General features: G+C 35.5%; 1 protein-coding gene across 7 annotated transcripts; it reads right to left on the reverse strand.

The window, feature by feature from the left end:
* Positions 1-2,561: 2,561 nt before the first annotated feature.
* Positions 2,562-15,629, reverse strand: tous (testes of unusual size). Of its 7 annotated transcripts, XM_089727667.1 has the most exons (22): positions 13,702-15,375; positions 12,977-13,126; positions 12,617-12,896; positions 12,405-12,521; positions 11,490-11,647; positions 11,297-11,409; positions 10,429-10,534; positions 8,866-9,007; positions 8,568-8,772; positions 8,033-8,250; positions 7,811-7,959; positions 7,217-7,631; positions 6,990-7,130; positions 6,777-6,917; positions 6,561-6,704; positions 6,261-6,492; positions 5,986-6,179; positions 5,496-5,592; positions 4,822-4,991; positions 3,889-4,068; positions 3,153-3,347; positions 2,562-2,823 (listed from the first exon to the last, which is right to left on the reverse strand). In XM_089727667.1, the coding sequence occupies exons 1-22, from the start codon at positions 13,764-13,766 to the stop codon at positions 2,698-2,700; spliced, it is 3,738 nt and encodes a 1,245-aa protein (XP_089583793.1). In that variant the 5' UTR covers positions 13,767-15,375; the 3' UTR covers positions 2,562-2,697. The 7 variants fall into 7 exon arrangements, 3 of the variants coding, with proteins under 3 accessions (XP_089583793.1, XP_089583792.1, XP_089583796.1); XR_016323145.1 differs by lacking the exon at positions 5,496-5,592 and having other exon boundaries at positions 4,822-5,365; positions 13,702-15,629; XM_089727666.1 differs by having other exon boundaries at positions 12,977-15,384.
* Positions 15,630-16,214: the final 585 nt, after the last annotated feature.

The following is a 16,214-nucleotide window of genomic DNA, read 5'->3' on the forward strand; positions in this document are numbered from 1 at the left end:
TTGACACCTTTTAAACCACAATTATTCAAATATTTGTTTTGTTTGCGGCAAGTTAAGTAGCACTATTCACCACAACCTTAAAAATCCCAGAAAGCCCCTAGATTTTACACAAAAATCAATAATAATAATATTTTTCCTTAAATTCTGAAAGATTTTTACTTTCAATTCACTTTCACTCATCGAGGTGTAAAAATAAAGTAGGTATGGACGATACTATGACACCTTTTTTTTTAATTGACGCAATTTTTGCCACTTGCATAAATACGGGCACGACACCGTCTTAACAAATATCCTTTTATTTGCCGATTTATGTCGCATCAACATGTATATGAAACTTGAGGTTTATTGAGTTCAGCTAGCTATAAAAGTTTTTATTTATTTATTTGATTTAATATCTCTGAGTGACTGTCAGCATACAAATTGTAGTGCCAATGGTGATTTTTCTAGTACAATTTAAACATTGACATGAGTGTCTCGAGTACTCAGGCATTCACGATGTGGCATCTATGGATTCGGGTTACAGCTTATATCGCTGGGTCGTTCATCTGACTAGTTTATATTATATATTACAAAGAATTTCTAGAAGTAATGTCAAATTCCAAATACATATTCCAAAGTAGTCTTACACTTTGACTAAATTTTCCTTTCCAAATTTTTTGTTTGTTTGTAATGGCAAGCTTAAAACCAAGTTTTATTGCAGGCACCTTCTGACTTTTATTGCATACTAGCTGACCCGGCAGACTTCGTAGTGCCTCAATCGATAATTAAAATACCTAAACTTTTGTATAAAATAAACTTAAAACAAACAAAAGGAATCCGTCCGAGGGCGGACACATCAAACGAAAAACAAAATTGTATTTTTATTTAATTCCGAGCATTTTCATATTTATCTACCTTTTAAACCTTCTCTGGACTTCCACAAATAATTCAAGACCAAAATTAGCTAAATCGGTCCAGCCGTTCTCGAGTTTTAGCGAGGCTAACGAACAGCAATTCATTTTTATATACCTACATATATAGATATGGGTAAAAGAACTCGGCCCATTTTATACTAAGTAGGTTACAGGGGTCCATAGTTACCACTATATACTACAACGTGGCAGCCGCCACTGATTTTGAAACATGTGGTGGGTCTCGGTCTTCAAACCGAAACACGACTTCGAAGGTTCGAAGACTGCTTGCAGACTTTCAATACGCCCTACCAAACCTAACCTAACCTACCTTCAGGCTGTGAGATACATATTGATAAGTATTTGAAGTTCGTTGCATCTTGGCTGCTTACCAATAGCTAACCAACCAAGGCGGACGGTAAACAAGTGTCCCTTTGTAAAAACGGTAACTTTGTACAGAAAGCCTTCAAGGAAAAATGAAGGTAAAAGCCTTCAGTGCAACACTGAACTGATCCGATATCAATTTCTCTCTGACAATTCCGGAAGAAAAATATTTAACTGCGCACACAGAATATACCTTCTAAACCAACTTAAAAATTCGTGCCATTATTTAGGAACGTAGCGGCTGAGGGAGAGGCACTGACAGTCATCGCGAAATTTAGAATAGTTGTGGTTTTTTGCCATTTACCTGCGGACTTAAACAAACGTCATAATATTTCTCAGCACAATCAGAAATATGTAAAGTCGTCGTGGCCTAAAGGATAAGACACCCCGTGCATTCGTATCAAGCGATGCAACTGTGCCGGTGCATGAAACCCGCAGGCAGTTACCATTTTTCCTAATGAAACCTAAGGTACAAATAAACTATTCACGATTGTCTTCCATGGCGAATGAATAACATCGTGTAATAAAAATCAAACCCGCGAAAAGTATTATTTGCGTAATTACTGGTGGTAAAACGGTCTCGTGAGTCCTGCTTGGTAGGTAGCAACACCCTGCCTATTTCTGTCGTGAAGCAGTAATGTGTTTCGGTTTGAAGAGGCGACCTTTATACCCATCTAAAAATATCAGGTTATTTAATATGTGTATAATCTAAAAATAAAAATATGATCCTACTTCCTTCCATAAGTGCTAAAACATAAACAGAACAACACTACGTTATGCTTTTTTTTATTGCCCTTGTAGGAAGACGAGCATACGGGCCACCTGATGGTGAGTGGTTACCGTCGCCCATGGACTTCATCAATGCCAGGGGCAGAGCCAAGTCTCTGCCTACCGTTAATTTGCAAATATGTATATAATTTTGTAATTTTTAAGTCTGTTATTTGCTTGACCTGTATCTGTTTGGTAATGGATTATTTCAGTGTCTTTTTCCTACTTGGATACTTTCTTGTCAAGCGCGTGTAGGCAGCGGCTTGACTCTGGTATTGCTGACGGCCATGGGCTACGATAACCACTCAACATCAGGTTAGGCCGTATGCTCGTCTGCCTACAAGAGCAATTAAAAAAAATCTACGTTTTTAAAATATAAATATTTTTGCTTGGCTTGCTTTATATCGTAATTTTTCTTTAATTTGTGCCTCATCAGGGCATCACGTTTTGTTGAACGCCACGCCAAGTAGTTGTATGACCCAATCTAGAATAGCTAGAAACAAATTAAACGACCACTTAAGATGTTTGAAATTAGTAGGTATTGTTAAGGTTAAGATGCCTTTACTTTCTCTTTATTGTTTAAATCTATATGTAAATGATAACAAAGTGAATCTACAAAAAAGATACTAATACTACTACATTACTACAGTAAAAATTAAGAGATGTCATTTTTAGCCCCGTCTGGATCTTCTGTAGCTGTCCCCGAATTTTCTACGCATCGTATTTTACATAAAAGACGTTCATTCTCTTCTTTCAAAGCAATGATTATCTCTTCTCTTTCCTAAAAATGTAATAATAACTTATTTCGATTATAAACTTAAATATTTATTATGAAATAAAAAAATAAGCAAATTTAAGCATAAACTCCAAAATAAACTTTAAAAAGGTTGACAACTTCATTACCAATTTTATAAAAAAAATTATTTAAATTTTAATTTTAGTAAAAATTGGCAACGACAGGGGACATGAATATACCATTGAGTTAAAGTGCAATAGATATTAGAAAAAAGTGCAACTTTTATTTTTATTCTTGAAACGACAAAGTTGGACCCCGTAGCCTGAATGCGGCTTGAGGTAGACGGTTAGTCTTTCGTTTGTCCAATTAGTTACCTCAATTTTCTGCTTAAAGCCTTCATCAAGTTTATCGCGATCTTCGGTGACATGCTTAAGCTTAGCTCGAGCGGTGGCTGGCGGTATGTACCGCGCTGACAAGCCAAGCATTGACTCCATTTGAAAACATCTAGAACGAGTCGATTTTAACTCTGTTCTTAGACTATTGATCTCAGCCAGTAGAGTGCAGTTTTCCTACAAGAAATTAGAGTAAAAACTTAGTAGCTTACAGATTTTTATTTATACATAACATCGCTAAAAAATTTCAACCATACGTATGACCCTATTTCCATGTTTTGGGTAAATTCAAATAAAGGCATTTGAGATTATGGAGAAGGAAATAAATCAGTGTAATAATATGCGTTAAAATTAAACGCGTTTCTGAATTACTAACTGGCGCGTAAAACACTAAATTATGAATAATAATAAAGTATGTAGACTAATTCATATTGAATATTCTTCTAAGCAATCAATCATATTTCCATGAATAGCTTTGAGAATAAAAGTTTTATAAAATGGTTTTCATTGTGGCTTGATTCTTAAAGAATGGGAGGGCATGTCAAATATCAAAACCATACAAGCCCAATTCGTTGTTAAAGGACGTACACAGTAACTTTAAAATTAAAAGTATGTACCTATTCAAATCCAAAAAATCATTCAGCAATCATTTTACTTGTAATTTTATTGAGCAAACACATATTGTAAACAATATTATAGAATAGACAAGTGTACGTACGTCCATAATTTTTCCGATATCGCTCTTGGATCCACCAAGTGACTTTGCTAATTGTTGTTTGAGAGCTGTGACCTGTTTTTCAAGGTGATCTCTCTGCCTGTTGAATTCACGTATAGCTTCATCCTCTGCCACACGGCTGCGTACGAAATCGATGTCTTCAACGTATTTGTGAAACAGTGTCTGGTTAAATTAAAATATGGTGTCATAATCTTGATGTCTAACGGTTCGCGTGGTATGGACATGTGATGCGTATAGAGAAGATGCATGTGACTAGGAGATGTATGGAAATGGTAGTGCAAGGTAGAGGGGGAAGAGGTCGTCCAAAAGAGACATGAATGGAGTGTGTGAATGTCGATATGAGAGAGAGAGGAGTGAGTTTTTTTATTTTTTTTTTATTGCTGAGATGTGGACGAGCTCACAGCCCACCTGGTGTTAAGTGGTTACTGGAGCCCATAGACATCTATAACGTAAATGCGCCACACACCTTGAGATATAGTTGTAAGGTCTCAGTATAGTCACAACGGCTGCCCCACCCTTCAAACCGAAACGCATTACTGCTTCATGGCAGAAATAGGCGGGGCGGTGGTACCTACCCGTGCGGACTCACAAGAGGTGAGGTCCTACCACCAGTAATTACGCAAATTATAATTTTGCGGGTTTGATTTTTATTGCACGATGTTATTCCTTCACCGTGGAAGTCAATCGTGAACATTTGTTGAGTACTTATTTCATTAGAAAAATTGGTACCCGCCAGTGAGTGTTGAGATGACGGCTGATCGAAGATAACGGAAGAGAAAAATTTGCCGTGCCGACCCCATCTAGTGGAATAAGGTGGAGAAAAAGAAGAAGATAATCTTGATGTATAAACTTTTTTCTAATTTTTCTATTTTTTTCTAATTAATAATTTGCTCTTAAGATTATTTTGAAACTTACCTTCACATTACTTTTTAATTTCATTGGATCTTGAAAATTTGCCGTCATATTATGCAAATCAATCTTAATTTTTTTTAATGTGTTCTTCAGCATTGCATTCCTGTCGGCTTCATTTAAGTAATCCTTTTTGGCCGATGCTAATTTTTCGTTTAACTGGCTGATTTTTAGCTCTAAGAGAACACTAGAAAATTTTAACTTGGAAAGACTAGAACAAATAGGTGTACTAGTACAATATTTATGTGACATGCGGAACCAGGAAATTTATTGTGAAACTAATCCCGAATAGTGACATGATACTATTAATTAACTAGACAATGCGGTATGAATTTCATGCAGCAAATAACAATAAATTAACTATTAATCTTGCAAATAAAACACTACCAATACTTAAATTAGTCATTCCAATTCTAAAGCGTCTCTGAAAAAAATTACAACTGAAAATTTTACCGCGAAACGATCTTTGCTTTAATAGTGTTTCCAATGATTCTTCTAATTCAAGAATACGCAGTTTTTTAGCTTTAATATTTCGCTCTAACGGGTCAATCTGTAGGGTAAATTTTTATAAATAATTTATTATTAATTTTAACCAGCTGTAACTTTTCTCAACGAAGCCAGATGTAGTTAAATTTATAAATCTGTAGTGTAAGTATAGTATACTCAATAATATGAGTTACCAAGTTCATGTTTAACGTTCAACAGCTTTAATTCTTCGTTTTCCATGTCATCGATCTGAACTTTAAGCTCACTTATTATACGTTCTTTGGGCTCAATCTGTGACAAATTGCTATTTATTGGCAATAAATAGTTCTTGATTATTTGAACATCAATCGAGTGTAAACAAAAAATTTTATTTTATTTTATATGATGGATAAGTTTTATTATCTTTACTTGTGATGTGGCGTAATTTAAGCTCACACGGGTAGGTACCTATAAACCATTCTGTCTTTTTGTGTGCCATGAAGCAATCCTGCATTCCCATTTCTAGGATGCGATAGACACTGTTCTATACAATTGAGACTTCAACATCGTATGGAAAAGTTGGCATTTTTCATGTTGTAATTTCTAACCACAATACCAGATGATCTCGTAAGCTCGTCTGTCCATCTGCAGAAAAGACTTCAGAAACAGTTTAATTCACAAAACCTTTTTTTAAATTTTACTCACTTGATTTTTAAGTTCGGTTATTTTAAAATTAAGCACAAACTTGTACTTCTCTAATTCCTGCTTTTTCCTTTTCAATTCATATATTCGTTTCTCTTTATCTTGTATTGTTCCATCTCTTTCTGAAATCTCTTTTTTCAAGTCTGCCACATCTCGTTCCAATGTTGATATTACCTTTTGAAACTGTTTGTGTTCAGCTAAAAATGTTCACTCAAAATAAATTTGTGTGGTTTTTATTTAAATTGTGTTACTAGTATAAGTACCTACTTAAAATTTACCTTTGAGTTGTGAAACCTGATGCTTAAACTCGTCTATTTCTTTATTAGCACTAATTAATTTCTTTTTCATAAGTCCAGTTTCACCCTTTAGCCTAACGTTAGCGTCCTTTTCTTCTTTCAATTGAACTTCATAAGCCGTTCTTATTTCAATAATTTCTCGATCAGCATCCTCTTCAATAGACGCCTTTATTGTTTCATGTTCACGTCTTTCTAAGTCTGTTTGTTCTTGTAACTATTAACGTGTATCTTTCAATAAAGAGCTGATTGATGGCTATAGCAATTTTTTATAATGTTAATTACCTCTTGTAAGAGTAAATCCTTTTCTTCGAGTTTAGCTTCAAACATATTATTAATTTCTCGAAGAGCTTGACGCTTACTTTCAGCTAATTCCTCGAGCCGTTCTTCGTAATCTTTCCGCATTCGGGCGGTTTTGTCTTCCAGACTCTACATTAGAAAGAAATGTTTGCATATAGATTAATACATAAGCAGCCAAATTACAACAGGAATTTCGTTTACCTGGTATCTGTCGTACTCGTTAATAAGTCTGACATTGAAATCCGCTTCGAGCGCCTGCAATGTTCGCTCGTGACCAGACCGCAATTTTGCAATATCTTGTTGAATCATACCTATTTCGTGCGTATGTTCACTTTCCATTAGCTGAAATCGATGTTGTAGTTTATTTCAATGAAAACGAAATTTAATTATTGGTACACAGAAACGAAATCTTACCTCGTTCTTTTCTTTTAATTCCTCTATTGCAGCGCAATAACCTTCGTGGACTTCTTTCAGTTTTTCGGCTTGTGTTGCTTCAGCTTGACGAAGCTGATATGTGTGCTCCGTTTCCAGTTCGCTCATCCTTGTACTCAACAACTAAATAAACAAATAATGATACTCTGTACGAAACAAAAGATGAATTCAATGGTAAACATTTATTTCTCCAGACGTTGATAACTTACGTTGATATTATTAATTTTTTCTTGAAGATCTTTTTTACTAATAAGAATCTCCTTGGAGTATGCGAAATCTTTCTCAAGGGCAATAGCTCTTCCATCAGCGTTCGTAAGTCTCCATAAGCAAATGGAAGCGTCTTCAGCTACAGAAACTAATGTTTGATCGTCGTAAGCTAGAGCTATGCAAGTTACTTTTTTATTATGCATGTGAAACTCATTGAAAACAGCCTTGTCGAGGAGCGGCAACTGCACTGACGTTACACCTCCATCACCACCGGTTACAAAAAGCATCATATCAGAACGCGATAACACGATCGTATCAAGAGCACATCCAATCAAACCCAAATTCCGTCTGATAGTGTTTGATCCGATTTCCTTTATTTCTCCATCAGTTCCAAGACCGTAAGTCGTTTTTCCGATACTGGATGCAAATAAAATATTTCAGGATATAAATTAAATAAGCTTAATTGAATCCACATAAAGTACATTTATTTTATAAACACTATTTATTAACGGATTTTTAGTAAATACAAATTGTCGTAAGAACCCGCAAATTTGTGTTTAAAATTAATTTTAACGTGACTATACTCATATTCTGACCTATTCACTGCACATGCTTTAAACTGATTCGTTTTTAGTATAACTTCTCCGACTCTTTGCCCAGACGACATACTCCATTCGTAAACGGCGCCTTCCGTGCCGCAAGATACTAAAGTCAAGTCGTTCGCTGACCAAGCCAGACACGTTATCTAAAAAATATATTGAAAGTGGTTTATTCACTCTTTGAAATGGGATTTTTTACGTACGCCAAAAGAAACTCACTCTCCCATTGTGTCCTTTTAAATTATAAACATTTTGAAATGAAACTGACGAAAAAACTTGGATCACTTGGCCATTTACTGCTGCAAAAAGGTGACCGTTCGTGCTAAATTTTGCTTGTTTGCAATTACGTATGGGGAATTCCCGCATCACTTCAAAATCATCAATCAGCACAACCATGAAACGAAGCTTGTCTGAAAATCCTACGATTGCGAACAGACCTAGAAAAAAACATGAAGGCTCTTATCATGTTAAAATATAATTGAATAAACAGACAAACAGTTAAAGTACAAATTTCTCCACTTGTTGACCGATTAATTTGTAAAAGTCTTAACTAGCTATTGTCGAGTTTAGGGTATTTTTTTTTACTTTTAATATTTAGATTTCTTTAAACAAACAAAAAAGAAAAAGTAATAAATGAAATGCGACTAAATGTATCAGGCGATTACGGTCTAATTTCGACCACTGGATGGTCAGTGCATGCGATAAAAAATATTAAATTAATTGTTGTAATATGATCATTTTGAATAAATTTAACCAGCCGGGTGCAGAGACACGCAATGGATTTCTTCCTGGTACAATTTGATCATTTCCACGTCGTCAGTCATATAATTCCATATCCTGATGCTTTTATCTTGCTCCCCAGATGTCATGAATATGGGTTTCCAAGCACACATCGACAGTGAATTTATAGGGCCGTAATGCATCGACGGACCTAGTTCTGTGAAAGGTATTTCTGGATTCTGCAAAAATACATCCGAAAAGTCAAAAACCGATCTGAAATATTGAATATACCTTCGTTATGATAAAGGAAAATTCTTTAATTAAATTTTTACTTGAAGCATATGTTGTCCAAATAATTTAACATGATACAGCTGTTTTCGCAACGTTGTAATGAGCAGAGTTTCTTGGTTGGGATCGATAGTGATGTGTTGTATTGCATCCAAATTTGACCATACAGGGTGTTCTCGGGTATGTCTACAAAAAAAAGATTATGTACAAATAGACTTTCATTATTAAAGTTATAAATTTTGTAATATCAAGTAAAGATCCGTGTGGATTACTCAATATTATACACAAATTGAAATCACTATTAGCACTGGGTGCTTTGCACCTGCCTCACCTTTTCTTTTTTTTTTCTACGTAAGCTGAGAGCCTTGAGAGGCTATTTCAGCGTAACTTTAACTAGTAGGTGAGCTCACGAGGCTCAAACCTGACGACGTTGCTAACACGAACCCTAGCAAGAGCCGTGCTTCGCAGAATCTACCACCGGATCGGATACGCGACCCACTGAGAAGATCCGGCGAGAAACTCAGTGGGCTGTCTGAGGGTGAATTTACTCGTCGAGCCCTTTGTCGCAAACGACGGGTTCGACGAGAACGATGACCGGTGCTTGAGGTACCTAAAAGCACCGTTAGTGGATCGGGAGGATCCGAAATGACGTGTTTTGGGCGACCTCGACTGCTTTCCATTCTGTCCGCAGGATCGGGAATGGGGTCTGCCTCACCATAAAGTTCTTTGAATACATCGAATTATTGTATTAAATACTTCTTGAAATATATTGCGTGTTTCACTTACATACTCGTAGCACTTAATCTACAAGTCTTCTACAATTTATTTTCAAGTAGTCGTGGCTTAAAGGATGAGACGCCCAGTGCACTCGTATCGAGCGATACGACTATGCCGGTGCTCAAATACCGCAGACAAGTACCAAATTTTCTAATAATTTACGTGTTCACGAATGACTTCCACGATGATGGAATACCATGTTGTAATATGAATGAAAATCCATAAAACGATAAAAAATAATTATATATAATAAATGAGTAATTAGGAACAAATCACACACGGTCATCCGGCCCCAAATTAGGATTCCCCGTGTTAGGGTTACCAGAGACTGACTTACCATAATACATAACTATACACGTTTAAATAAATACATACAATATAGATAAAAAACACCCAGACAAAGAGCAAACAAACCTTTTCATCACACGATTGTTTACCCGACGTGGTAAGCGAACTCCCCAACTTTAACCCTCTAACTACTGCACCACCAAGTCAGTCTAATTATCAGACTATTTAAATATTCGTAAATACTAAACAATTCAAATATAACCTTTTAATTATTAAATCTAACCTTCCAGTATTTTCTTTGGGTTTCGCGAGTCGTAAACGTAATTAAAACTACTGACGTGACGTGACGTGATTAAAATACTGACGTCATTCGTGACCACGAAAACTTTAAAGTATTCAAAACATCGGCAATAATATAATGCAATTATACAATAAAAACGCAAGGGTAAAACGTAAAATTACTTTTAATTATATCTAAGCTTTTGTCATAAAAATTATTTAACGCATAAATTATTTTAAATTGGATAATAAACTGCACTTACTTATAAGACTTTCTCGAAATTCTAAATAAGTTTCTTTTCCTCCAGTGATGAGGAGTTTCCTTCTCAAACATGTGTACGTAGCCGGGGCCACAAGCATATGCAAAGCCTGTAGTTTCAGAGAAAAGAGTCAGATGGAATGTTATTACTGGTGGTCCCGGTCACCGTTCTCGTCGAACCCGTTGCTTGCGACGAAGGGCTCGGCGAGTAAATTAACCCGTAGACACAGCCCACTCAGTTTCTCGCCATCGTTCTCGAATCTTCTCAGTGGGTCGCGTTTCCGATCCGGTGGTAGATTCTGCGAAGCACTGCTCTTGCTAGGGCCAGTGTTAGCAACACTCCCGGTTTGAGCCCCGTGAACTCACCTACTAGTTCGGTAAATCTAGAATAACCCCTCGAGGTTACTAGAATAAATAGAAAAAAGAAACTTCTGGTCTAGGGCGTACTGTAAGTCCACACAGGTAAGTATCACCATGTTGGCTGTTTCTGCCGTGAAGCAGTCACGCCTTGCAATAAGAACGTTGGTAATAAAATTGAGACTTCGACCACGTGTTTTACGTTAAATAGTGACATCCACGCTGTGATGTTTATAAGTTCCGATAATTCTTTAACAGCCGGTGAGCCGGGACCACATAAATCTATCTATGCAATAAATAAATAAAAACGTACAAATTTAGACCAAGTAACGATGCGCCGATTTAATAAAATAATATCAGGAATGATAATGGGTGGTAACTGATAAAAATATGAAATCATTCGAATACAATATACATATAATATGCTACTACACGTATTTGTAGAAAAGTATAAAAACAAAACCACTCCTTTTTTATGTTTGATAATGTCATGACCAATTAAACAAACAGTTTACCTTTCGCAAAGTTTACAAAACAAGTAACTGGCTGGCTTTCATCTAAAGAGACTGTTGAATCACTCGTGCTATCTTGTTTACTCGTAGTGCTCGTCTTGTCGCCTTCCTCTGCCCTATTACATCATCGTTTTCTTTAATTTATCTCTCGGTATATAATATATTGATATGGTCTACGAAAAAAACTAATACTTACTCGGCCTCTACTTTCTTCAACGAAAATTCTGTTACTTCAGCTGCTCGAAATATGCAATTTTGGCGTAGTTCACCATTTTCGACCATCATGATGACGCCATTCTCAGTGCCGAACAAAATTCGATCTGGTGTGAGCCACATACAACTTGTTATGGCGATCTAACCATAAACAGAATTTAACAGAAATATTATTTAACTAGTGAATTCCTCTACTGGTCACAAGGCAATTTAGCATGCGTAGGATTACTACGTAGGCCGGGAGTTTTGCCAGCTAATTGATATGAGGGAAATTTTATAAGATTTGAAAAGATTTGATGTACCTATGCAGACACCCATGGAATTATGTCAATTTAAAGTTATAACACAAATACAACAGACAGTTTTGAATGATAAGCAGATAATTCCGAAAAGAAGATTTAATGTTTTTTTTATTATACTGGAGCCCATAAGTATCACATAATTGTCACCCCTCCCCACCCCGAGACATGAGATCGAAAACTCAACTGTATTGGTTAACGTAATTCCGATGTTTGATCAAGTAACCTAACAAAGTACTTTAGTTTTTGTAGCTTTCGAAGTCAAATGAGCATTAGACCCACTTGGTAGTCGATGATCGCTGTTACTCGTGAACATCAACAATGCTAGAAATAAGCCTACCCTCTGCCTGCCTACAAATGCACTAAAAATAGATATGGAAAGAGTCATAGTCCCTCTGTAGATTATTAGATCCAAAGGTTTCCAACAATCTTTAAGATCAGATCAAACAAAAATCCAAAAGGCCCTCTTCCATGGTGAGTGAAATAGAAATAGAAAAGCTTGTACTTGCGACTCCTTATATCTGAATATGGGAGCCGTACTCGATGCGAGCCACAACCTTTACTATAAGATCTTAACTAGAGTACAGCATTGTACTCACATTCTCGGCTTTACACCAACCCCACTGGCGCCAGACAGTTTCAGAAACATTCATGATACGAAATGTGTACGGTCCCGTGATCACCACCAAAGTAGCGTCTGATGGATTACATTGCACCTGATAAAACAATAAAAAGTTAAATATTTCCGCAGTATTTTCATGTTGCTATGTAATTTTTTGAAATATTAATGATAAAATAATGACAAATTTACGCTTTCAACGGTCCCTTGCCCACTTGGATTTTGAGCTTTAGCATGACTTTCAACTTTTCCTTTGTCCCAATTGTAATAATACAAGCACCAATCTGGTTCTCCCGTTATTGCCACGAGGTATTTAGAATCAAACGTGAACTGGATGCAAGCGAATTCTCTTGCGGTTGAATTCTCGAATGGAACCGTTAGGATCTTACGTCTCTTGTACGTAGTTAGGTCATAGATGGTAATAATAGGTTTTTGACCCTCTTCGGCAATTTCATTTAGCGCAAGCCAACGCCTGTTGTGATTAGTAAAGACTAATTAGTTACTGCTCCAAATCATTCATTAAATTGCAGCGAAAAACTGTACTAGAATTACCTGTTAGGTGCCAGTACCAGAGATTTAATTGGTTTATGTTTGTCTTGTAATCGAATAAATTTTTGTTTCTTTTGTAGATGGTCGTGAATAACGATTACTCCACCAGCAGGGTAGATGATTTCAGATTCCGATAAATAGTGCGCATTATATCTGTGTAGGCCGTTTATTTTATTAAGGGACATTATTATAAATTTTTTTTCATTGCCTTTGTCAGCCTTGACAGTCATACAGCCATCTAAGCAATAAAAAAAGTCTCTCCGCAAACCCAGAGGTTCCAAACGATCCGTGAGAATGGGATTATCGACAATCCGAACGGCCCTCTTTTGTATGGAATCAAATGGAAGTAGCTGGTATTTGGGAGCCTCGGCCCAAAGATGGGAGCAGTTCTCCACGCGAGGCCGGACTTGTGCTTTATAGAGCAAAAGTCTTTGTCCAGGCGTGAAGTACCGCTTCGCTCTGTTGAGGACTCCCAGCATTTTGGTCGCCAACTTGGATTTTCCTTTTAAATGACTCCGAAATGTTGACCCCAAGTATTCAGATACTCTCGGAAAGTGGCAGGGATCCTTGGAATTGCGGCGCCATGACAAACTTTAGGATATTTTATTAGGATTTTAATTTTTAGGATATTTTAACTAGATTTTAGTGTTTTTTATACGCCGTCCAATCAGATATATCTTAATATCACATAAAATTAATGTATTTAAAATAGGTAGGTAGGTACTCACTGAATATCCGTGCGGAGACCATAAAATATACGAGCCGAAAGATTCGGCGGCGAATTCAGGGCCATGATTATCTAGGTAAACTTTAAATTAGCGCATAAAAGATAGCAGTATGTAACCAACAAAATCAACTAGATAGTCTCAAAATTGATTATCATTTATGGAGTGTCATAGCAACCATACAAACATGTACTGGTGAAAGGAGATCCATTTTTCATTAAAAACAAAAAAAAATCTTTCTTTACGTTTTGTCTGTGGTGGATAAAATCGGTAAACATTCAGTGGTTGTCGTGACTATATTTTTTTATGTGAATGGGTATGGTACAAATCTAGACTTCACTTTAGGGCAATAATTACAATTTAAATAAGTATTATATCTTTTCATTCGGCTGGTGATAGGGAATATTGTGAGAGTGCAAATATACCACCACCCTGCTTATTAGTTATTATTGCCGCGTAACAGTGAGACATTTCTCTTTATTCCTTCTCAATTTTCCTTCTCAATATAATTTGAATCTCGAAGAAAGTAAAAAGAGAATATCTCTTCATGAAAATGTTATAATAAATGCCCAACTTTGATCTATTTTTAAAAATATAGTGCTAATAATGTTTTAATAGATTGAATACTTCTTAGTAGAAATAGCAGATTGAAGTGTTCTAAATGTTGAAATAAAGGAAGTTTCATAACTACGTAAGATTATTCAAATATAAATTCGTATTTTTTTAAAACGAAGTAATTTTAACGAACGACAGCGCCCACGAAACTACAATCTTAGTTTAATTTTATTCATATGATTTTTTGTATATTTTTGTTTGTATATTTATTTGTACGTGTTTAAAGTTAGCTATATAGCTAAACAATAAATTAAGCTATAAGCCGCTTTTTTCAACTACGTAGCCACATCTAAAGTGAGATGAAGATAACAAAGAACTGCGCATCGTTAAATTAACCGCATCTTTTTGATTAATCTCAATGTCATCTGCGCATCCTAACCGACATCCGAGTTAAGTCGCTGCTTCCCTTCACGCTGAAATATGAACATCGCATCACTATTATTTTTACTATATCTATCTATTTATTATGTCAAGTTGGGTGGCAGCTTTTGCGTCGAAGAGTACCAATAATATGATGTCCGGTAACTGTTTAACATCAAGTAGGCAGTGAACTTCTTTCTACCCAAATCAATACTCCAAATATTCGATAATGTTATTCGAAGTACCAGTTTTTGATCAATAATGACTCCATTATATTAAAAAAAAATTATATACTTCTGATAGTTATAAGTTAAACAAAGTGTAACTGAGTTTGTATAAAAGACTGACTAACATGACGTTCTATTCTTAAACTGTTCAATTTTTCGTGTGACTGTTGGATCGATAACACCAAGGTACCTAGTCCATTACCGTTCGTATTTCGGTGTCGCTGTCCCTTGGTTGCGTGATTCAACAGAACATTTTTAGTACAAATAAAGTACAAACTTATACTTATTTTTTATTATTATTATTATTTCTTACCGAAATCGACTACTTTGTAACGTATTGGAATTCATATGATGAGTACAAATGTTACATTGAACGTTTACGAATTTCAAAGCCATAATAAATTAAACACAATAAAACCACCTAACTACATAAGTGTTAAACATTCAAAGAATAAATAAACTGTAGGTTTTAAAAAACTACTCAAATAACCTTATAGTACGCTTCAAGTCAGCTATTTTCGTTAAATATTACTGTTCCAAATTTTCAAATTCTCGGATTTTAATTTAATAGAATGAAACAGAAGGTGTAGTCATTTAATGCGTTTTTATTTTCATTTTATAATTTCCGACATTTAAAATTGCTTTCAATGTACTCAAGTCAAAAAAAACTCTGAAAACACATTGTAGAATTAGATTTATAAACGAATTGTTTCTAGGTATTAATTAGGGATATATGAGTCGTCTATTATCAAAGGCGGCAATCTGTACATTTGGACAAAAAAATTTTATTGATATGTCAATACAGATTTATTTGAATATAATCGTCTCCTTCAAAGAATACGGTTCAAAACCTGCATTAAATAAAGGTTAATAGTTAACCTGTTATTTATCTAAGATGTCGTTCCGAAGAGTTTTGTGACTGCCAATGGAATACAAAGTCAATAATTCGTTTTTCTGATTTACCAATCATTGTCCAAAAGTCAGATTGCCGCCTTTGATAATAGTCGACTCATATATCTGTTGTGATGGCGCGTGGTATGCCGCATGCCGTGTGAATGTAAAAAACACAATTGTTTTTCCGTCGATACGGAACCCTTAAACAATAATTCCGTATAGCACCACATATCTATTAATTTCCGCACACTGCCTACATACAAATTAAATATGATTTTTATAAACAGGAGACTAAACAATATGTTGTATTAAACGTAACGCCAAAAAATACAAGAACATCTTGGTCTTCTTTTACATTCTTCATATTCTATATAAGTACCTATAAGAATAGACTACGTCATAATGTAAATAGTACTATGT

This window comes from Bombyx mandarina, chromosome 05, assembly GCF_030267445.1.
Source record: "Bombyx mandarina strain Sakado chromosome 05, ASM3026744v2".
In the NCBI taxonomy this organism is placed as follows: domain Eukaryota; kingdom Metazoa; phylum Arthropoda; class Insecta; order Lepidoptera; family Bombycidae; genus Bombyx; species Bombyx mandarina.

What these genes read in the sequence shown, in the direction of transcription:
- tous (XM_089727666.1), bottom strand. Translation starts at nt 13,452, where the DNA reads ATGCTGGGAGTCCTCAACAGAGCGAAGCGGTACTTCACGCCTGGACAA. An exon ending in TTGAAGAAAGTAGAGGCCGA is followed by an intron (nt 11,410 to 11,489) that starts GTAAGTATTAGT and finishes ATGATGTAATAG; the next exon opens with GGCAGAGGAAGGCGACAAGA. An exon ending in AAAGCATGTGCAGTGAATAG is followed by an intron (nt 7,632 to 7,810) that starts GTCAGAATATGA and finishes ATTTGCATCCAG; the next exon opens with TATCGGAAAAACGACTTACG.